Source organism: Puntigrus tetrazona, chromosome 10, assembly GCF_018831695.1.
Source record: "Puntigrus tetrazona isolate hp1 chromosome 10, ASM1883169v1, whole genome shotgun sequence".
NCBI classification, from domain to species: domain Eukaryota; kingdom Metazoa; phylum Chordata; class Actinopteri; order Cypriniformes; family Cyprinidae; genus Puntigrus; species Puntigrus tetrazona.
The window spans coordinates 12,454,236-12,478,541 of record NC_056708.1 but is presented as its reverse complement, the minus strand read 5'-3'; the positions used below and the strand labels follow the sequence as shown (position 1 = coordinate 12,478,541).

The 24,306-nt window shown below is 37.6% G+C and overlaps 2 protein-coding genes across 2 annotated transcripts in view; both read right to left on the bottom strand.

The window, feature by feature from the left end:
* esama (endothelial cell adhesion molecule a) overlaps positions 1-17,447 on the bottom strand; it is a 29,745-nt gene extending 12,298 nt beyond the window's left edge. The window contains exon 1 of the mRNA XM_043250466.1: positions 16,996-17,447. Coding sequence (XP_043106401.1) covers positions 16,996-17,065 — 70 coding nt within the window. The 5' untranslated portion in view covers positions 17,066-17,447. The remainder of the gene's footprint in view (positions 1-16,995) is intronic.
* Positions 17,448-20,287: 2,840 nt separating this feature from the next.
* LOC122353233 (myb/SANT-like DNA-binding domain-containing protein 2) lies at positions 20,288-24,253 on the bottom strand. The gene is made up of 4 exons (XM_043251202.1): positions 23,795-24,253; positions 22,739-22,994; positions 21,748-21,811; positions 20,288-21,649 (listed from the first exon to the last, which is right to left on the bottom strand). The coding sequence occupies exons 1-4, from the start codon at positions 24,233-24,235 to the stop codon at positions 20,782-20,784; spliced, it is 1,629 nt and encodes a 542-aa protein (XP_043107137.1). The 5' UTR covers positions 24,236-24,253; the 3' UTR covers positions 20,288-20,781.
* Positions 24,254-24,306: the final 53 nt, after the last annotated feature.

The window sequence follows — 24,306 nt, the reverse complement described above, 5'->3', positions numbered from 1 at the left end:
ATTGATCAAAGTGATCACAGGAAGCATCAAAAAAAAATTACATCTATTTAGACTAAAATCTATTAATGAATAATTTTCAGTCCAACAAGATATTAAACTGCAAAATAGTTTTCAACGTCAAGAAATGCTTCTTAAGCACCAAATAAGCATCTGAGTAAAGATGCTTTAAATTCTGTCTTAAAACCAATGATCCATAATTAAAAGGCAATGTTCTATAGTGTTAGATAATGACAAAAATCTATGTAGTGAATCATGATGCAATTTTTGTGTGTATAGATATCCTGAAATACTAATTTACTGCGAAGCACGCTAACTATGCCCATCTTACGTAAGTAAAATTAAGAAAAATGATGCATTTTATAATTAAGCCACATGCTGGGGATAAATGTCCAAAAACTAATTACCCATCTATAAAGACAACGTAATTACCATAGAGCTCCGGCCCTTTAAATCTTATGGAAAACAGTGCGGATAAATCAATGAGACCAAAGCCTTATCTCTAAGCTCTGCAGTGCTAGTGTATCAGGAAAGAGATAGGGCTCAGTCTAGGATGGATGTGGTTTATCACACTGAGTTTGAGGAGCAGTATGGACTTTTTGATTAAGACTCGCACTTCAACGCAGTTCTTATACATCAGACGCTTGACCACAGCAAGTAGATAAAGCTTTTCTGGTAGGCTGAGTGAGGCATTAATCTTAAATTGACGTGAGAACCGATAAAACAAAATGTTTGTCGAGCTGAATAAACAATCTCTGAGCCTGAACGCCACCAGAAAGAAAAACAGACAGCTTTCTTCATGCCCTTTCTGTCCTTTATCATTATGAATGTGAAAGCATAGTAGCAACTTTAGAATTTGTTTTTGTACTTTGCAGTGGAAAATGTCAGTTTCGAGCCAAACATGTTTGCAATAAAATTAGCAACACCATCAGAAAGGCGAGTATCATAGGGGATGGATTACATTACATTACTCTGAGAAGACTTAACGTTCCCACACAGTGTCAGGTCAGTTTAGCAACGCCGTCACAAAAATACACACAACTCTGATCTGCTACTCCCATTCTTTAGTTAAACCAGTCTTAAAAACCACAAATGATGAGTAAAGCTCATGATAGGGGAAGCTGGAAGGCCAAAGGGAAAGGGCACGAGCAGCAAAAGCAGGTCGTTGTGTTGCGTTTGGCCGTAATTAATCATCTCTGTTTTGTGTTTTTAATTGTGAGGAGCTCTGATTAACCCGAGGATCAACAGAAACAAACAGAAGCGGAGAGGATGTGGATCCTGTGGCACGTCTCGATACACATGCACACACGCACACACACATCCTGGGGCCGGTCGCGTTTCCTTCTGCTGAGGTCGTGGTCTGTGATCAAACTCTCAAGCTGTGTCTATAACAGCATATTCCCAGCGTGAATGCTGGTGGCCGCTTGAACACAGAGGAAAGCGGCCAGTGAGAATAGGGCAAAACTATTTCATCTGAAAACAAGGAGTTATGAAAACACAGTCCCTGAGAGAACAGTGACGACCGGTTTATGGAAAAATACCAATTTAGAGAGTGTCACCACCCCTGACAAAACTCCTGCAGGGAACAATTTCAGCCACAGATACAGAAAGTCCCAGCAAAAAAAACTAAACGATCACAAGAGATAACACTGTTATTGTTTATCAAAATGTTTGTGTATTACTAAATAGGTTTTTACGTAAATAAAATCCATAAACATTATGATATACATGTATGAAATTCAAGAGCTTCAAAAACATCTAACAATTTTTAACAATTCTCAAAAATAATGTTTTCATTGTGCATTCCGATTAATCTCAAGCAAAAAAAAGAAGTTAAAAATGGAGCTAAAAACAAAACAGCTAACTAAAAATAAAAACATGATTTTTTATATATATAAAAAATAATTTATGTTATGCCTGATAACTGATAAATAATGATAAATGGGAAAAAGTGCAAGCAAACAAAACAGCAAAAGTATGCCAAAACATGCAATAATCTAGAAGAAAAAAAATGACATTAATATATAAAGATACAATATAATATCACAACAATTGTGATCACAAGAAAAGGTTATAAGAATTTCTGTTTATTCACAAAAACAGTCTTACTTTATACAAACCATCCAGACTACTCCTTTAAAATGTAACCACTAAAAGGAGTGGCTCAATTTAAACAGCAGGAAGACAAATTCACATGTCTTCTATACAACTCTTTGCCTCATTAAATGTACCTGATTTCATAAAAGCAGCCTTTAGTTCATAGCTTATGCCAGAGAGGAGCAACGACAGTGATTGCATCTTCATTTCATGTCACTGACAGGTGGTCCGACTCTGAATGTAATATCTAGGTGCTCATGGGTTAATCATGATCTAGACACCCAAGACCCAGATAGAGCTTAACCACTGCTATGGGCTTAAAAATCATAATGCGTAACAAATCTCATTATAGGCCTGCTGATCTAAGATCATATTTGTAGTGTTTATACCAGTTCAGGTGATTGCATTATGACACAGGGACGTTACCTGTGTCATAATCCTTTTACTTGTGTTGCTGAAGAAATTTGATCCAGGCCATGGGCACAAGGGGAGCTGTTATGGAGATAAATATGCCTCTCAATCAGGGGTTTTTACTCATCAGGAGTTACCCAGCAGGTTTTGAATATGACACTCAGCCAGGGCTGATCTCATAAAAGCAAATTCAAAGCAAAAACCAAATCCAGCCCTGACTTCAAAGTCTTTAAAAAAATAATTCCTGACATTGACTGAAATCTGTGTTCCCCAGCACTGATGTAACAAATCCAGATCTTTAAATAACTGACTTCAAGGACTCTCAAATCAAGTCTATACATTTTTTTAAATATAAAATAATACAAATTGAAAAAAATAAAAATTAAATTATATATATCTTCAAAAGTATAAAAATTCAAAATCATATAATTCAAAACATTAAACAAACGAATAAACATTCAAAATTAAATAATAAAAAGAACAAGCAATACAAAAAAGATGCAATATATTAAAATGATAATAAATGAAAGCTTTCAAATCACCTTAAAAAAAAAAAAAAACACTTAAAAACAACATGACAAAAAAAACCAACACTTTGACTCCTCAGGCAAACACATCATAAAGCTGGCTGGTTTCATCTCAGTGTGATTTTCGTCAAGGGCTGTCTGGTGTAAGGCTTTCATAGAAAAGTTATTTGCACTTGAGCGCACAGTCTGACCTTGAGCAGCCACGAGTTCAAAATGAGAAATGGACAGACACAGCGGTCCACCAGGACCATCTAAGCATTTATCTGCCTCCTGTTGAGTATGAGTGCTAAGAGAGAGTCAACCTGTGTAGTACACATTTCTGAAGGCACAGAAATTCAGCAGGACAAGCCTCACGGTTGCCCCTTAGCATGTCATCTCCTTCACCCCGCCACACAGCAAGTCCTTTTGCAATTCTCATTTGGGGTAACCGCGTGTTTGTTCAATGGACCGACAATAAGCCCTGACTTGCCTCAGATATTGAATGTGACCCTTATTTCAGAGTTTATGAGTGTTTGGTCAACATTTCCATCAATTTCCAGAGTAAATAATAAATATAAGAGCGTTTTTTCCACAGAGAGATGGAAGTAGATTTTAAAACGTACCCAGAATTAACGTGCCCAGTTCCTGAAAATGTGTATGTTATGCGTTTGCAAATAATTCCTGTTGAGTTAATGTAGTTCAAATAAACGCAAAATCAAAATGTGAAATTATCAGACGGAAATGATCAGCATATAAAATGATTATCTGTCTTCTGCTATGGTCGTTCCTCATAATGACATAGATGAAAGAATCTAAAGCTTCTCAGTTTAAGGTGTGACAAATAAACTAATTACCCAATGTGTGAATTAAGAAGATGGCAAGATAAGCCACGAGGCTTACAGCTGACTGCTCAGGGTTAATGATCTGTCTGATCCAGAAATCCTGCCCAAAATCTCTCTCACATACCCGCGCATACAATTAAAGATCTGCGCGAAATAAAATAAAACAAATATAATATATGATAATAAACAGATTTATGGGGAAAAAAATAGCCTCAGAGCTTCTTCTGTCATCAGCGACATTTGCTTCAGCCACCAGCTTGCTATTTATCTACAAGAATAGCAAATGTGTGGGAATATAAACATTCCTCTGCTGCCCACATTATGACTGTATCCCCTAAACAAAGCGCAATAATGCCCACAGATCAACAAAGGCCTTTCAAATATAAAGGGCAAAAAAAAAATGTCAGTTCACAGCTGTCAAACATAAGTGATTTAATAAAATCCCCTTATTCCCGTTTTACACACTTGAATGGAATAGTCTGTGTGACGTGTATGAAATCCTGTATGACTGAAAAGGCCACGTTTTTAACAACAGATATGATATACATGGACAGGCGGGCCAAATAATCAGATGATACTCGACTATTCTGACATCGTTCTATGCAAAAATAAAAGGTTGCTTAACCGATAAACAGAAGTGTCCGTTTCAGAAATTTGTTTTATTGAATAGAAAAACCATACTGAAAAAGCAATATTTTGAATAGATTTTCAATTTCAGAAATACATGAACACCTTATGCACTATAAAGTTAACAACCTAAGTTTAGCATCCTTTTTCAGTCACAGTATTCATGGAGAATCATAAAAACAACGCTAATCATTTACGGTTTATACATGTGTATCATGCAGCTGGAAGGGAAAAAAAAATTACAACTAAATATATATGTACTGAAATCAGTTAAATGCAGTCCTACCACAAACAAAATTATTTATATACACATACACCTCTCCGATCAGGTTTTGCATATACTCCCTTGGGATACCACCTGTCGTCCGGATGGGTGGAGAGAACCATTCTCCAGAGATCCTGCAGCTTCAGCTGGGTAATAATTGTGAGGTTGTGCTCTTTATTTCTGTATTCTCTAGGATTTAGTCTAAAAGTAATGATTCTAAGAAATAAAAAGGGAAATTAATGTATATCCCTATGTATAACTGACTGCCACATTGATATTTTTGATATGTTCAGCCTGAGCTTGGGAGATGTTTCCCTATACAAACAGATATGAGCTGCACTTCGATTCCAAACCCATAAGACCTTTGTTCATCTTCAAAACATAAATTAAGATATTTTTGATAAAATCTGAGAACTTTCTCAAAGCTTTACTGGGCCACAAGCCCCCATTAATTTTCGTTGAAAACCTGCTGCTCTGATGATCATCATGTTTTCAGGCAATTTTCAGGCAATCCTATATCTAAGCAGGGGAGTTCAACAACATTAGAATGAGTAATTAAATGACAGAAATTTTATTTTTGGGTCAACTATTAATGCTCAATGCATCTATAGCACATATCCGACTAGAATAAGGACCAAGCCTTCAGACAGAATATGAAGTCGATTTCAGATCTGGTCTGACAGACAGGGGGTCACTGAGCACTGTCTTCAAAATCTGTATGTCAGGAATCCATATGCCCCTAGGAGACCGACCACTAAGAAATGACACAAGATGACAAAGATGGCTTTGAGAGCTAGTCATCTAATGCAACCTAGAAATTACATGTACCTTTGAAAGGTGTTTTGTTTAAGATGATTAGCTGGAGGTGAGATAAGTCTCCAGACGTCCTACCACCTCTTTCCCCATCACCACAACATCCTCCTGTTGCACTTTCTGAGATTGGGCTCGTCTTCTCTGGCAGTGTCTAAGCCTCATCTCTTCCCTTTAATCTTCTCACAGCTCAAAGCTGTCTTTAGCAACTACACACACACACACACATGCGCGCACGCACATGCGTGCGCACACACACGGTCATTCATTTCAAGCCTTCATTGTAATAGAAGTGAGATACCTTTAGAAAAAAAGTATATTTTAGATTGCCACCACAAACGCAACGAGCAAACAAATAACCAAAACTATTTAGCAATCTCAATCAAGACACCCAAAATAATTAGCATCCCGCGCAGGCAGGCTAGCTAAGAGGATCAGCGTTGATCTTTATGCCATTTTGAAGAGCGAAAGCTCCACTGTTGTTTCTTTGATGAACGGATGATCTATCAGGATAAAATTGGGGAACATTACCCTGACAAGAATACACTTTTTGCCATCACTTTACCAGCAAAGTCATTCATTCGCATGTCTGCAAAACGGCGCTCTGCTACAGCGAATCCCGAGGGACAATAAACAATAGCACTGGCTACCGAATCCCAACAAAGCACTCCTTTACAAGCCTTGCTTTCCAACAGGGGTCCGTTTTCAGGAAGGATGGGTGGAGGCCCGGGTAACAGAGTCACGTTTCCCTTCAAACTATGGAGATTAGACTGCAGACCTTCAAAACAGTGGCCGTGATAATTTGCTGTGACTTTTTCCATCACGGCGGAAATCTTATTATGTAAAGAAAGTCTGAAAAATTGTTTGAACTGCAGAACGACTTACTAAAAAAAAAAATCTATTTTCAAATAAAAACCAAGATAAAACGTACATACCACGGCAGTGAATGTCAACTTTTAAATCTTAAATAGTCCTCACTGACAGCGTTTTCTCCTTTCTAAATGTTGGAGAAGTTTGTGCATCTCAGGTTTAGTCACTGCAATGATGACTTTATTACTCATAGGATAGCAAATGTATTTATTTATTTGCTGGTGTTATCGAGGTGATCTGGGAACAGTGGAATTGCCTGGTGAGGGAATGCTGGAGCTTATCAGGGAGTGCCAGGCGGTCAGAGAGGAAGTGGAGAGTCGGAAAAAGGAAAGGCCTAAATGCTGTCTCTTCCTTAATTTATCGCTCCCTCTCCCCGCCTCTCCCTCCTTCTACTTTTCCATTCTTGCTCTCTGCATTTCAAAAGAAAACATGCTACTAAGATGAAATGTTCTTCTGCACACAACATTAAAGGGAACCGCTTTCCACACAGCTGCTAGAAAAGTCACAGAATAAAAGAGCTTCGAAATAATTCATACAAAGCTTTAATAGAGCCATAATAAAAGAAACTAAATGCTACAACTTTCCAACAGGCATTTATCATCCACATACAAAATTATTTATAAACTCAATGGTGGTCATAAAGACTGAGAAACAATAACGGGTTTACCACAGACACTATATAGGGCATTTAATTTAAAAAAAATACACATCTATTATATTGCTAGACAGTTATATAGAGTTATTTGTGAGATGTTCAACCACAAAATTAAAATTAAATACGCAGTAAACAGTTTTACTATGAAGAACCACAGAGGCCATCCAGTATTAAATTGATCGCCTATGGCTTTTTAATTACATATGAGACATTTACAGAGATTTAAGCATTATGATATAACAGATTCTCTTTTGGTAAACAAACTTGCAACTAATGGGACTGCAATGATGCATATCGAATGCAAATGCAAATTAGTACTTCATGTAATTACTTTTTATGGAAGGGAGAGCAGAAACTAGTGTTCAACTCATAAATCAAGGCATCGGAAAAATAAGCGTAAACCACTGCATTGAAACTCAAAATGTAGCTATGCAGAGACTAATATGGTCGTAATACAGCAAACAAGCACTTGTTTTGTATTGTTACGTAATGGTATGCAGATTCAGGAGTTTCAAACTCAAAAAAAAAAATATATAATAAAAATATAATTACTCAATCAACCATCATTCGCTTGAACCCTCTTCCCATTAGTATTATCAGTCTAAGCCTGAAGAAAGCACAATTACTTCCATGCTAAAGGGTTCACGTCAAACACTTTGACCAATCAAACAGGGCCCGCCTTTAATCAGCAGCCAAGTAATTATGATAGTACTATGGTGCATTATGTGTGTGTGTGTGTCTGTCTCTAGGGAGATGTTCCTCGAAGACAGAAGTCAAGCCTATCATCACTTCTTTTCATAAATGACTAAAAAAACCAAAATCAATTTCTTGCAGCAGAATGTCAAACAGCTACACATTAAGGAGAAAGTGTATAGGCTACACATTTTTTGCATAATGGAAGAAAGCTATTTTCTGTAAGACTTCATTAACCTCTACAGGTAAAAAAAATAAAAATAATAGAATACCAAAATGCGATAAACTGAAAGACTATTTAGGCTACAAACAAGTGTGTTTATAATTACAACAATGCATTAAAGTGATATGATAAGAAATACCAGTTTACAATATCAAGCATATAACAAGCTGTTTTTCCAGCTAAAAACTGGATACTGAAAACCTTTCATATTCAAAATATAAATAATGGTGGCTGGTTTTACATTAAAAATAAAGGTGGACGCAATGAGTCATGCATGAAAATAAACTATACAATACACAAAAAAAAATCAAATAAATGTTCATTTTAATTGTGTATTTTTTTCCTATTGTTTATTTGTAGCATATTTTAGAAATCATATTGGCAAGCGACCACACTATATCTTGATATCAGTATCAACTAATAAACTTGTAGTGGAAAGTACAAAACAAAGCACTATTTATAGAACACAAGTCTACAGTCAGACCCATCTCTACAATTTCACAATTTCCTATTTTGTTTTAAACAATAATTTTAGTTTTGCTATTAATATCAGAGTACAGAGAGCTCACAACGCTTATGATTTTAAGGAACTCTGCCTCTTGTGAAACATCTAATGCCAACTGAACTACAAACCACACTGACTAAATGTAAGGTGATCTCCACAGTCTTTTTGCTCTCTCTCCTCTGTGATTGCGTGCGGCAATTTGATCAGACAACCCAGGACATGCTTGCGTTCTTAGCTGCCGTGTCCCAATAGCTTCAGTAAGCAAATTCCACACTCAGCTTTGCTGTATTAATAAATAATACTTCAGATGTTGCACTTTAAGACTTTTCTGCAGATGTTCTCTGCTCAGTCAGTCATGAGAATTGAAAGGCATGAGATTTACCTTAATTCTCCCACCAGAAATAGAAAACTCACTGAAGGGACAGGCTTCCTTCACCGGCGCCCAACTTATCACCTGCATGCAGCTTTGACAGCTGCCTCTCTCACAGAGCTGCAACATACCAAAACATTGACGCTTCAAAAGAAACGTGTGAAAATGAACCTCCGAGTTCATTTGCGACAGCTGAATGTTGAACAATGTGAATCCGAAGGCATTTATTCACATATTCCAGAATCCTATGCATAGCATTTCCAAAGATGGGATAAATTTCCAGTTATGCTGAAATGTGTGAGAGGCAAAACTACTACCGCGCACACAATCCTCAGGCTCCGCTCCGCAGTAATCCTTTGCAACTGTGCATTTCAAATCTTTCATGTCTTTATAAAGCTCCTGAGAATGATTTCAATGTCACCTCGAAGTTATCAACTGAAGAATATCACATCAAAGATGTAATATTCAGTAAGTTGATTTGTAACTGCACTGCTACTGTGGCTTTAATGTCAAAGACGGTACAGCTAAAGCCTTGGCGCTGCATTTATGCTGATCTCAGGTTCAAGAGAGTTATTTTAGTCTTTTGAAAATACTTCTATAATGTGTATACTATATATTTATTATTTAATTCCATAGTATTTTACTAGGTTAACTTCATATTAATGACTAATTTTACAAATAAGTCATTACAACCTTAATATTACATGGGGTTTACCCTCCACCCCCTGTGCTTATTTTGTGTGTGCCCTATTCTCGGATTAAACCCACTAGCTAATTTGCTGATTCTTCGCAATGCCTGAATAATCCAGCCCTAATCCTTGCAGGCTCGATTAAACAGTCAAATCTGGAGCTCAGGATCTTTCTGCGTTTTTAATAGACACCTCACTTCAATACTCCTTGATCCAGACATTGCTGGTGTTCCTTCAATGTATTAATGTTTATTCTAGAGAGTTTTCCTTCGATTGCCCACTGATCCCAGAAAATACTGGTCCCCAAAAGACTGCATATGAAAAGTCTTACCTATAACATAATTTTTATTCATAATACATTCTATAATTACCCTCTGACTATTATGTAACTTAAAATGGATAGCTGATGCATCATTCCACAAATGCATACATAATATGTATGCATGTATATACAAACACATATACATATAAACACACATACCTATACATATACACACACACACACACACACGCACACACATTATATATAAAAACGTGCATTTAGGCAGGCATATTCATACGACTAGTTTAATTTGCGAAAAGACTGGTATTTTTATCTCTGGAAGAATTCCATAAAGCTCACATAACCTCTTCGATTCTCAATCACTCCCAGTCTGATTAGTATTTGGAATCTCTCCAAGCCTGTCGTTGTGAGAGGCAGCAGGTTAAAGGTGAAACAGTTTAAATGAACATCTACAGGTTTTCATCAAGTGCTCAATTATGTATCACTCAGTAATTAGGAATCTGAATTATCGATAGTGGACAGAAAAAGCAGACCTTCTCCTGACAGCTCTGGCTATTTTTACACTGATGGAGAGAAGATGAACTCCCTGGTGCACCTCCTGTACTGATTATTTCTGAGTGGTGAGTGGGAATGAATGGCTAATGACAGTGACTGCCAGTAATGGATTGGGCACGGGGTAAAAACGGGACATCTCTCTCATTCACTTTAATGCGTTTTTGGGAACGAGACTCTGTTGGGGGACCCTAGGCTATTATTTTCATAAGTGTTTCAACAAATGTCAAGAGCAAACTGGAAACGGAGGGATGCATGGAGTGCTGCCTGTATAAATTAGAAACAAAATAGATAGGAAAAGATAAAGCGGGGGAAAACGTTACTCCAGAGATCGCAGTGGTAGAACATTGAGAAAATGATCTGTGGTTGAGCTCAGAGGACAATGATACAACATATAAGGGGAAGGAGAAAAAAAAAAAAAAAGTATTTCACGCAAAGCTGGCGTGGGTGCCAATCAAAAACCTGGGCTTAACTGAAAGACGCGGGGACTTAGATATGAGAATTTGAATTGGATGGAATATAGATGGCCTCAGGTGTGCTGTAATTTAAAGACTCAGATAGTTGTAATGAGCAGTGCATTCTGGGATAGAAAATCTGAGCGGAGACCGATGTTGGAGCGTTGGTTTATCTCCATATATGACTAATCTGAAATGCATACACACGATACGTGTGTCCCTGCATGTCGTAACGCATACCGCATCACCCCGTTTCCAAACTGCATGCTTGATGTAGCTGATGGGAGCAGCAGCGTGTGAGATATTAGCTCGATATATACCGCAGAGATGCAGCATCACCCCTGGGCTGTCTTAGGAGGATAAAATTATCATAAATTATCATAGAAATAGTCTATATGGTTAGATCTGGGGTAAAAAAGCAGCCGACACATTTAAATATCTGTATTATGCCTTGCACTGAAAAGACACAGCAGGGCTGCATAAGAAACAAAAAGTGCATAAATGCAATAACATATCATGGCTCTTTAAAAGGTCCTTAGAACTTTGTTGTGGTAATAGGTGTTTTCAGAGCCACAAATAAGTGTTTTGTGTTTCAAATTATATGCTGCGGCTCAAAAATGGGTGAATTTGCTAGGCAACATGTTGCTTGCTTACAATGGTGCAACACCTAATTATTCTAATCAAACATAAAAAGCAAAGGCACTTTGTAAAAAAGGAAAAACACTTCTATTAATCAAAATGATCAATTTCTTCTTATTAGTATTATTAATAGCAACAACAACTTTACTCGAGGCAGTGAAAAATTACTAGCACCAGGCAAATAATAAACCGAATACTAACACTTTTAAACTCAAACACTACGAGTTCTACAAATGAGAGTCAAAAATAACTCTGTAACAAGTCAAAAAGGATACACCTTAATGACTAAAGGATTTGAGTGAGAAAATCAATGGCAGTAATGATCAGTCACTAATGAGGAAAGAAACACACTTGCCAAACGTCAATTAAGGTCACGGAAAGCTGAGCGGCAACAACCTGAAGTTTAATCACAATACAACACAAATTAAAATGTTACTGTTGGTCTGTTTATAGAATATTTTCCAGCGTACAAATGCAGGTTAGTGTTACTAAAAGGCATGACGTAAATATCATCATTGTTACCCAACGACAGAGACATACTTCCTTATTTCCCTTTGTAGTTGTTCAGACTTGGCACAAGATGCATAGCTGCTAAACAATAGGGTTTAAATCTAAACATAGTAAGCTCATTTTAGAGCATTTAACCCTTAACACTGCTAATGAAAGAACATGAAGCAAGAGGTCACTGCCTAAGGCTTGGCCCCCGAATCAATCCCCTCCCTATTTAGAGCGTTACTACTTGTGTGGGGCAATGGCCGCTCGGTCAGCTTTAACTTTAGAGACCAAATCTAATGTTTGCTTTGGATTCATGGAAATCACACTGGACTACACTAAATGCATTATTCAGGATCAACCCATCCTCCTGTCGCCCTTGATTGAATTACAGCAATATCTTTCCTGTAAATCGCAAACTCTTGAAGTGGGAACAAGTGGAATGGAGGATTAAAACAACAACGTGCAAATTAAATCAATGTTCATACTCATTTTAGTTGATGTTGAGAACAGCTCTGACTGTGCGCGTCTTGTCTTTAAAAGCCCGATGGGAGGATAAAACCAGCGAGACAGAGGGTCTTTACCTCTGAGCTGTCATTAACATAATGAAGTCTTAGCTCTCCAAAACACTGGTGTGCGCCAATGATCCTAACACTCCCTCTGAGAGTCTATAATTACAGCTTATAATGAGAGCTGCGCCAAAATTATTGTTATAGTCACCAGAATGAAAACACAGGTTCAGGACCCTTCCGTTCAAGTCTGAAGTACGAGTCTGTAATTATATGTGAAGATGACTGTTCTCAAAGGTTATAAATGATTGTGTGCATAGGGTGTTTTTTTTTCTTGCAGTAATGAGGTTTTGTGGCTGTACCCAGCCGCAGGAGCTGAAGTAGTGCTGATGAGCTGTAAAGTAAAGCGCTCTGTCCTCTAATGGCTGATGGGATGACAGGTGGGCATAACCCCAGTGACAGCTCACTCTTTTCATTCTCTCTCTCCGTAAGAAGCCACATTTTTTTTCTTGCTCGTGTGTGTCAGGCTTTTTCTCTGAAAAATAAAATAAATAAATGTTCTTTCGGGGGCAGGAGAGCTATACAGCACACTGTGACCCCCAAGGTCACCAATTTTATACAGGAAACTATTGATCAGGGATTGAGGCTTAACAAGAACAGACCCCTTAGCAGGCCAAAAAGGCATTAAGGTAGAAGTATATGCTAAACACTTTTCCGAGAGCAAGGTAACAATGCAATGCACTAGGTTCTTGCTTCTGCTTTGAAGAGAAACATTCTCAAATAAATAATTATAATAATAATAAAAATCTTAAAAATGACTGCGTTTCCTCATGTAGTTAATAACTAGGTTCTATAATAATTCGGTAATATTACATAATATCTTTCACTAGAATGAATACTACCTAGTCTCATGGCTTAAATGTACCTTGGTGGACTTTTTAGTCGAACACGAAATACGTAAACAACAAGTACATATCCCTGCAGTAACACTAGAAGCAGCAAAACTCAGATGCCTTTTATTACTTTTCACACAAATTTATAATGAATACGTCATATTTTGATTAATAAAGACGTGAGGAGCTCAGGTTTAAATCCTGTGTAACTGGTTGGCAAAAGTAAAAGGGAGTTAAAACAGCACAGTTGCATCAATAAATGTTTTTTATATCAGTTTTGTGCAAAACGTGCACAGAGGTACATATTTTTATGAGACCAGGTTGAATTAAAAAAAAACAAAACATGAAGAATCTACAACATAAAGATACAATTTTAAAACATTTCTTACAGAGCAAAGCGAGAGAAATCCAGGTATAATAAGACCATCTGACAGACAGACAGACAGTCAGACAAGTTGCTGTCACTGCATTTCAGCACTGTATGATTCCTGACCGGCCACATGAGATTACACTGGATTTTTAGCTGTGGTAATTACTCTGTCAGTTCCTCTACAGAAGCTCAGCTAGCTCTCCAAGATTACTCTTCTCCTGAGTTGCATTAACTGGATTTCCAGGATTCATTTAGTTTCATGTCAATAGTTTTGATGCTCTGCTATCAAATAAATAAATAAATAAATAAAAATAATAATAATTTCTTACATGTCCGGATGTATTCCAAGGTAATGAGAATCAGTGTTATTGTGGTAATAGGAATGCAATATGAATGTGATATTGAATTAATTGGTTTCATATAACGATATGCAAGCCACTTCAGAAGACACAATGGAAATTCACTAAAAATGAATTGCACGCTCTGACATTCATTTGCACGTGCTGTCAGCGTTGTTTCAGCATTCAATAAAGGATTTATGCAAATTAGGAAATCGCGCAAAGATGCCCCAAAAATTGCAATTTGCCTTAGTTTAAATATGCATGGCACGGTTAAACTGGACTGTAAGTTGTTAGTGAAAAAGACATAGGTGTCCCCTCTGAGATACGTAACGCTAAACTCTGCCCTTCGGATCTGTGCGTGTCTTCAGGAGCTGACAGGAAGGAGTCTGTGCGTCTGACCTCAGTGTCTCTATAGACATGAATTGTTACACAGATTCCTGTAAGACCAGAAAGAGAGCAGTGTAAAAGCATCAACACAACGTCACCCTGCATGAGCTCAGTATAGACCAAACTGACATCAGCACGACAACCTGCCACTACACCATATCAAGTTAAATTGAATGATGAATGGATGCAAAAACACTGCTCTAGGACTCGAATAATTCATAATCTTATTCGCTTCAAAAAATAAATAAATAAAAATCACTCAAAATTAATTCTTCAACACAAAGACACAATGACATGTCAAAAGACAATTACTTGTACAAGCCATGTAATATAAAAACCTCTCCAAGAGGATATGTCACATCTTTTTAAAAAATGGATTATGGTGCCATTATATATATGTGTATGTGTGTGTGTGTGTGTGTGTTTTGCAAGAATGTAATAGGCCAAGAAGAGAGTTGGGAAAGTCGCCCACTAGTTTTCTCATGACCCCAGACCGCACTGAGCACGTTCCTCTGGGGACACAGCACTCACTTCCGTATATGGGACATCCTGACACACAACACACCCCACATCTCAAACCATAACCAACATGGCAGAAACAGAAAAACTGTAACTGAATTTGGACACTTTAAAACATCTGAATGCCATTGCATTAGGTAAAATATCAAATCAAGAAGTCAAAAAATAAATAAATGGCAGAGCTTTTTTGATATTTCCAAATATTTGCAATTTGTTTCTCAAGGTAAGCTAGTGGATTTATAAAACATACAAATTCATCATGGAAGTTTCCAAATACATTTTGCCCAAAAGTGCTTTCATTAAAGGCATTTTAAACCATCACTACAGGCCTAAATAAGAATCCATAATCCACATTCACTCTTCCTCTAAAGAAAGTGACTGTTTCAGCTTGTAAACGGTACTTCATCAGTGCAGATTTTTTTTCTTGTGATACAGATGAGGTGACTTTCTGAATAAATAAAGCAACAATATATACAGAGGATTTGTACTTTAGCCAGAAGCAATGGTTTTAAGTTAAAACGCCTTAATTACAGATTTTTTCCCCCTTAGAAACATAGTTTTTCTTCACAAGACTGCTTCTTTTTATGAGCTGTTTGATCCATTCTGATAAAACTCAGAAACTTTTTTCAATTATTATTTTTTCTTTCCTTTTTTAGATGAACTGATTCTTTTTTTTTTTTTTTCTTCTTTTTTTTTTAAACAATTCATCTGTTTAAAATTTAAAAAAATATTTTATTGTTTGCTTGGAAAATGGGCTTAGCAATACCACTATCTGATATATTGAAATCTAAATCAATAAAATATACAGTCATTTTAAGAACAGCTTAAAAAGCCTTTTGGTACACAGCAAATCTGTTTTCAGTTCCTTTCTAGAGCAGCAGTCTTATCTGCTAAAGTTGTTGCAAAGTTCTTCTAAATATAAAGGACAAAACAACACCTGACATGAAATTGCTTTGTTCTTATGCGTCACCAAATGGCCAACAAGGGCTTTTACCAAAAGCCATGCGTTGACTTGTACAAGCTACCGGAGCATTGCAGGATTACAGGAACTTATGATGTTCTTCTGAACTAATTTTATCCCTGCCACCTGGGCTTAACACAGAAACCCTGAAATGGTATTTTCTGTGCCATTTCATTCCAGCGGGGGTTTAGTAAATCCTTGGTCTGCAAAACCAACGCCTGACCTGCAGCTTTAGATTTCGCATTCGGTTCAAACTTTTTTTTTTTTTTTTTGTGGTTACTGAGCAATTTCACTATTTCGCTACTCTATAAACAACATCGATCGAGTTCCGTCAATTTAAAAAAAAAAAAAAAAAAAAGACCTCAAGGAAAAACGCTGCTTTTGATTCATCTGACTATCTTCTAGGCAATGCCGAGAAGAGGACGCACCTGTAAAATGTGTCATAAGAAATGCAGAAGAAAACAAAAAAAGATCATTACTCTCAGAGTCATATCCTGTTACTTACAACTGCTACAGTACAGCTACATCACTTAGACCACACAATATCAATTGTTTGTACTTCACACACAGAATTCAAGGAAAATGACCTTATTGACTAGAAAAGCAGCTTGTCAAATGACCACACCCAGCTGAAACTGGTCTACTCATGAAGGTGTTTAGATAACAGTGTTTTATAAGGGCATGCAACTTAATGGTTGACATGCTGGACACCATTTTTTTATATATATATATATATATATATATATATATATATATATATATATATATATATATATATATACTTTTTACAGCCTAATTTTTTTATTGTCTGTTCAGTAAAAAAATATTAATTTAAAAAAAATTAAAACAATTTATAATATACACAGTATTGCTCAGTATGTTGGCTTGTAGTGTTCTCTTCTTTTTTAATCTTTTGACTGGTAGAAACCGAGCTCAAGTAGGCTACACCTAAACATAACTATCCACATGAAGTAGCCCTTTACATTCCCAACACACACAGCAACAGTTCATGCAGCAGTGCAGAAGCAGCCTACCTGAGATACAGCACAGAAACGTGAACACTGACAGGCAGGTGCGAAGTTTTGCTGAAGTTAGCTTCTCCATGGCTCAGCATGTGAAGAGTGTCCGCTCCGCGCGCGCTCGTCCGTATTAACACTGCGCGCGAAGTAGATAACGGTTATCTACAAACAAATCAAAGCACCGAGGCTCTTTTCAAGTGTCCCAAAAACTGCGCGTTCTCCACCAAAAACGAGCGTTGTTCACCGCGGGAAGACCGACGCTACGTCCAAGCTGGAAATCATCTTCGGCTCGGTGTCAGAATCAGCGGCACGAGACTGAACAAGTGTTCGTTTGTTTCTCGGCGAATATCCCGGCAGGTTCTCTCAGCGCCGGAGTTTCTTTACGCGCGAGTGTGGTGAACGCAAGCGGTATTCGGTCCGTGTGTAACGACTGCTGGGAGAGCTGTTGCACCTGCACTCGCGCGCAACGCCCCCTGCGTGCCCTGACACGTCATCGCTCCGGTTACAGGTGAACTCTTGAGTGAGAACGCGTGGGACACTGAACTCGACCCGGCTGCACGGATTAAAGCAATGCAAACATATCTTTTATCAATAACGTTTGTCATGTAAATACAAACATTTAACTATTTGATATAAATTGCATTGATATTAATATCCACGTTACTTACAAATACATAGGCAAAGTGGACACTGGAATGTAGATAGATAGATAGATAGATAGATAGATAGATAGATAGATAGATAGATAGACATACAGACAGACAGACAGATAGACAGATAGATAGATAGATAGATAGATAGATAGAATAACTAGTTACTTTATTATCATAAGCTTGTACAATAGGACACATTTTATGACTTTTATTACATTTTCATTTTACTACCAAGCCATTAACAAAGTATTATATAATGGTTTTTAGATCAGTAGTTCATGTACATGCTTATGGTTAATATATGACCACGGCTGCAGTCACAGGTCACTGCGCATGGTATCAATTGCTCAGACTGACTTTTCAAGTTTCATTTAACTCTTTAAAAGACAGAAAAAGACCAATAAAAATACAGTAAGGCTGCTCTTGTGTTGTTCGGTTAGAAGGGACAGCAGGACTAATGTTGTGGAGTTCCTTTTATCTCTTGCAATGATAATGCAACAGGACAGGGAGTGGGGCTCGTCGTGGCAGTACAGTGGTCTCAGCCCTCGGAGGTGAATACCTCCTCACTTCTGTTTCTTTAGGATGGCACGTTGCCATGGAAACAGGGCTGAGGTGGATGGAGTTGGACTGCTGGATTATTAGGGGCAGATGAGCTCAGTTCTGTGATTACACCCTCGGCTACTCGGACACGATCATGTGGTTTTGCAGTCAAAGCTAATATCTTAAATGCACTCGACCACCTCAGGCAAACCGCATCCACAAAAAAATTCAAGAGACGGGGTGAGCTGGGGTGCATGGGGTAAAATATACAGATGTTTTAGCTGCAATAGCGCATGCCTTGACACAGGATTTCTTTTTTTACTTTTTAAACCTCTATAAAAATTGAGAGATAACAAAACACGCTCTGGAGGCCATTCCCAAGGAAAAACGGACCGATTCAGAGCTGTAAAATCAATGACCAAAGGTCAGTCGCTCGGATTCACAGGAGAACACATTCAGAGCCACAGTCATCTCACGGCTCCCAGACCAGCAAACAGAAAAGATAATGACGTGAACACGAGCTGCAGGGTAATTTAGGTCCATCATTTATGACCACACACAGCTAAGCCATAAAAAACCAGCAGATAAGAATGAAACACTGGGAAGATTCAGCCATTTTTATTGCCTATCTTGTTTTATTCCCCTTGTTGCTGTTTAAAGTTATATAAGAAACATGCATTTTATCCTATAGGACAAAAGGATAAGCTGTTATTAGTCTTAAAATGTTTTATTTCATTTATTATTATCACAATAGTTAGTATATATAAATGTACACACAACAATAATAATAAAATTATATATATATATATATATATATATATATATATATATATATATATATATATATATATATATATATATATATATACTATAAAATAATAATAAAGAATAATAATTGAGAAAAAATAATATAATAATATAATTTTGGAAATGAAAAAGTAGTTTATTACAAAATAATTATATTAACGTAATTGTAAATATATTTCTATCTGATTAGTGGTTTAACAGTATTAATGTATTGAAAATGATGAATTGTTTATTAATTATATTCTCATACATTAGAGAGCTTTAAAAGATTACAAAAGAAAAAGAAATATAAGAAGACAAAACTACACGGATTGAATAAATACCCACAAGTTAAAGGTGCTATGAATAAAGTGCAATCGATGGGGAAACACTTATCATGTCCAATAATAAGTGTTCTATATTTTAGTCACCATCCACCATGTTTAAACCAGAGAAATCAATCAACAAAGCAAATAATAAATGTTTGGGGTTAGAAAAAGTGTAGCAACCTCCATTGGGAGGTTTTTTTTTTCTGGCCGAGGGAGATACTCATCTCATATGACAGGCTAAGCAGGGAAATTAGACTTTGCGTTTGAATTATTGATTCTCTTAGCACATGCTCGACCAACGCCAGCAGCCAAACTACCTTTGCAACACCACAAAAGAGGTTTACTACACAAGCAGTGTTACAAAGAGAAAGTGCACCGTCTTAAATAAAACACTGTACAGTCTTCTGATTTTGAGCATAATTCACTGCATCAGGGTCAAATTGAACTAAAGTGCTGCATGTTTTCAGAATTACAAAAAGCACTTTAAAACACTTGCATGACAGATACTTAGCAGTAATCTAATACATCATTTACTATTCTGGAAAGTGACATTAACGGACGCTTGTTTAATGGACTCAGTCACTCAGATATTTACTGCCACCTGCTGGTCAAGTAACAGACCATCCGTGTCTCTGCAGGTTTTAGGAAGGTATATTTAAGACCAAGTAAAGAAAACGGAAAGGGGAAAAAAATGGAATGGAGCACAATACTTTATTATGGTCTTTAAATGTAAATGCCTTGTATTAGCATCGCTTCAAAGTTTAAAAATATTCCAAAACATCTGCATTTCTTTTAAGTCAATTTAAAAATAAAAAATAAGTCAATTAGCTTGAACTCCTTGGAAATAATGTGATCACTTTTTTATCTTGTTTTTCAATGAAAATGTATAGATTAAGTTACTTGACACGCAAAAAATAACATATTAAAAAATAACAAACGTTATTGTTGATTATATAATAAACATTAAATTAAAAAGTCAGAAAGTGAATAAGCAGCACGTCGTTTCATCAGTTTATTTTTTTGTCCTTCCAAACATGTAAACAAGACTGTGACCTGGAAACAATCATACATAAAGACACTGTGTGAACTCACAAATAAAAAACAAACATTGATAAACGCTTTATGAAAAAACATTCGTTGAATGCTATAATTGGAAATGCTGGAATGCTTGACAATATCAATATATACTCTTAAATATATATATTTATATATATATTTATACTTCTATATAGATAGACTTTATACTTAGATTAATCAAGAGGATTCTTTTTTTTTTTTTTTTCGGACAGTTCCTGCATTTGGATCTCGAGAGATTTAAATAAAGGCAGTTTGCTTCCGTTTACGCTCCCTGATAAAGACAATTACTGCAAAGGAGACTACGCGGCTCCTTTTTCGGGAAACAGACTGTGCCTGACATACCACATAAATACTTTGAGTTCAAGTCTGTTTTTCAAAATCCTGGCTTTAAAGAGATTCATTGGCAAATGCGACCGCTACAGCTCTTCCTTCTTGTTAAACTTTAACGAATAACCGATGGCGGTCTCTAAACATTCCACTAAAGACCCGGCGGAGAGAAAGTCCAGCTCCACCTCGATGAACTTAATGTAGATGTGTAATCCAGAGAGGGGTCCCTCCTTGGCCTGGCCGGTGCAGTTGTCCTGCAGGAACCTGGTTACGGCCGAAGGCTCCCCTCGGCTGTAATGTTTGCCTGAAGTCTGAAAGTGCTGGAACAGACACTGCTGTAGCGTCCTTTCCTCTGCAATGCCGAGGTAACAGTAAGTGACTTTGGCCGACGTCCTCTTGTCCTTCTCCACGCTCTCGCAATGGTCCGTCTCCTCCTCTTCCTGTGAGGGGGAGGACCTGTCCTCCGTGCTAGACGAAGAATTGGAGCCACTCGTCTCCTCGTAGCCTATTGCATACAAGCCATACGTTTTCGGGATGCCCCCCGGCAGGAGGTACTGGGAGCCGTTGCTGCATCCCGCCGCCCTCGTCTGTGCGATCGGGATCCAATCCACTTCCATGTGGAGCTCCAAACAGCGGGCTTCGCTAATAGTGATGTCTAGGAATTTATAATACACGTTTTTCCAGTTCATCTTCTGCACCTTGGTCATGATGACCCTGCCCTCAGACTTCTCTGGGTTGAAGTATTCCCGCAGTCGTTTTCCCAGAGGGACCTGTGAGCTGATTTCTGCGTAGTGGTAGCGGATCTCTTCTCGCCACCGCGTGTTGTAGCCCACTCCGAAGATGGCCAGCTTATTGGACAGGTGGAGTCGGGAGAAGTCAGTCCATGTCTGGAAGTGCTCCCATTTGACCTCCACTGACTCCAGGATGCGCATCACGTTCTGCATCACTTCTTGGCGTCTAAAGTAAGCACGAGGAAGTGAGGACCTGAGTGGAAATTGAGTTTTTTTTTTTTTTTTTTAAACGGACTGGGAAAAAGGACACAGGTTCATACTTACTGAGTGTGCTCAGATGGCTCCAGTCGTATCTGAAGTACTCTGGTTTTTGAAAGCTGGTTCTCCTCTGTGAAAGCCAAGAATGTGTCTGAAATCTGTGTTTGTGGATGATAACTAGGACCACTTTAACAAATTTTAGCTCATCTGCAGAATTCGGAAAATTCTTACAATAAAGTAAAATAACTAATCACATAAATATGCATAAAGAATATGTATGTCATTTTGGTAACACTTTAAAATAGGTAACACAATTAACTATGACTTTTCCCTCAATAAATTCTTAATTAATAACTAGTAAGGTATGTGTTGGGTAGGACTAGGGATGTAGAATAAGGTCATGTAGAATATGCTATTATTACGTGCTTATTTAGCACAAATAAATGATTAATATTCTAGTAATATGCATGCTAACAAGCAACTAATAGGTATAATCGTGAAATAAAGTGTTATCGTAATTTTGATAATAAGTACATAGTACAGATATAGTTTTAAAATGTTTTTATTCTCTCAGCATTTATACTGGGAAATTTTATTATAATTATAATAATACGATAATATCAAAAGAACATAATTTATTTGAAAATAATAGTCTTGATACAATGTAAAAACCTATACTACCACTTGTATCTTTCCTGAATAAAAAATAACTAATAAATAATAAATAGTATATAAATAACAATAAATAATAAATAATTAAAATTTATTTATAATAAATAAAAAATAATATATATATATATATATATATATATATATATATATATATATATATATATATAAAAATGTTTCAACAGTAGTGTAAGTATATGTAATTAAATATTCAGTAAATGCTGTCCTTAATTTGTCAGTAAATATGTAAAGCATTAATTCTTTGGTAGTGGATAGTTATGAACCTGAAATCTTTCAAATGTTTGCCCAGATTTTGCACCACTAGTCTTTGTAAAGGAGGACACCGCACACTTATTCACACTGTAAAGAGATGATTGCATTCATTCACCTGTTTCTATGTCTCCCTCATTGAAGGCAGCAGAAAGGTCCTGATTACACCAGTCTTCCTGAGAGTAGTCCTCCATGGTGCTGCCGTCCGACTCCATCTCCTGGTAGAGACCGCTGCTGTTGATCAGCACGGGCTGACAGCTTTGAGAATCCCAGCCGCCCTGCCCAAACACCTTCTCCAGCTGCTCGAAAGAATAACTGCTCTTCCTCTTCCCAATGCCGTGTTCCTTCACCCGGCTATAACAACGTCTCAGCGTCTGCAGATGATGGTCATGTTTATAAAAACAGCAACACATGCACACTGTATCGCAAATAACTAACTGTTCCTCGGAAACTGTATATATAAATTAAAAAAAAAAAAAAAAAAAAAGTATTTTTCTAGCACTTCAACTTTCACATTTGATAACAATGACATAAAAATAGCTTTATTTCTGTATATGTACAGAGGAAGAAATATATTTAAACATCCTACGAATTTGACCACTTTTTGCATACTATGTAGAAAATTTAGACAGTGAAAGCAGTGTAAAGTGTGGGTGGTGTGATGAAGAAATTTAAAGAACTAGGGAAATCAAGGTAAAAATGTATGATTTCATTTGATCAAATATAAAAAATGAACAGGATGTATTCTTTTATACAGGGGGGAAAAATCAACTGCAATGGTGTAAAGCACTTCGAGTGCCCAGAAGAGGACTATATAAATGAAATTAATTATTAAATATTAAAAAGGTAAAGCTGTTGTGGGTTGCATACGTGATGTCCAGTGATAACTAAACTTCATGTTCACTTCATGTATATAATTTAAAAGCCATTTATTTGGATTTGACCATTTTACGAAAAGCTCTGCGGAGGCGGTCCACCATAAACAAAACAACGAATCCACGATCATGTGCAAAGACGAGGACTTTGTCGTAACTGACAGCCCGGTGTGCCTCAGACAAGACGGACCCGCGCTTTGTGTTTTGATTTTGACAGCTCGACCAACCGCCGAATAAACATGACAACACGCCTCTAAGCGTGTGTGAGCGACAGCCATGTGTTCGGACGTCTTATTTACCTTCATCCTCTCTCGACACTGGGATGGGGTGCGTTCGTAACCCAGCTCTGACAGGGCTCTGGACACCCGCTCGTACATCGCGGGTCCCGGCGCCTTGCCAGAAAACACCGTCCCGGCCACCTCCAGCTGCTGCATCCGCGCCTCCGCCAGCCTCTCGTTGCCCCACACGGCGATCAGCGCGTTCGTCTCGGACGGTGTCCACGACATGCCTCGGCAAGCGGTGAAGCTGTTGGAGGCAGAGGCCGATCCACTCCGGCCTGCGCCCCCGGACAGCGAAACCCCGACGTTCAGAGGAGAGAATCTATTAGGGGTGGAGGGGTTGGAATGGTATTGGTTGCTGTCACTCAAATCCTCGGATTCTGGGGAAGGAACCTCGGTTTTGGGAATCTTCAGCGGCACCGATAGATCAGGAGAAAGCTCGGCGTTACTGGGGGCCGCCATCTTGCCTCTGTTGCTAAGGGGAAGGGGCAGAGAGGAAGCGCGCGCACGCGCTCAATCCAAGCGCGATTGAC

Bases quoted from the DNA above. Each gene is read 5' to 3' on its own strand.
- LOC122353233 (XM_043251202.1), bottom strand. From the start codon at position 24,235: ATGGCGGCCCCCAGTAACGCCGAGCTTTCTCCTGATCTATCGGTGCCG. The intron at 22,995-23,794 runs GTAAATAAGACG...CATCATCTGCAG, and splicing joins AGTGTCGAGAGAGGATGAAG to ACGCTGAGACGTTGTTATAG. The intron at 21,650-21,747 runs GTAAGTATGAAC...TGCTTACTTTAG, and splicing joins GAGCCATCTGAGCACACTCA to ACGCCAAGAAGTGATGCAGA.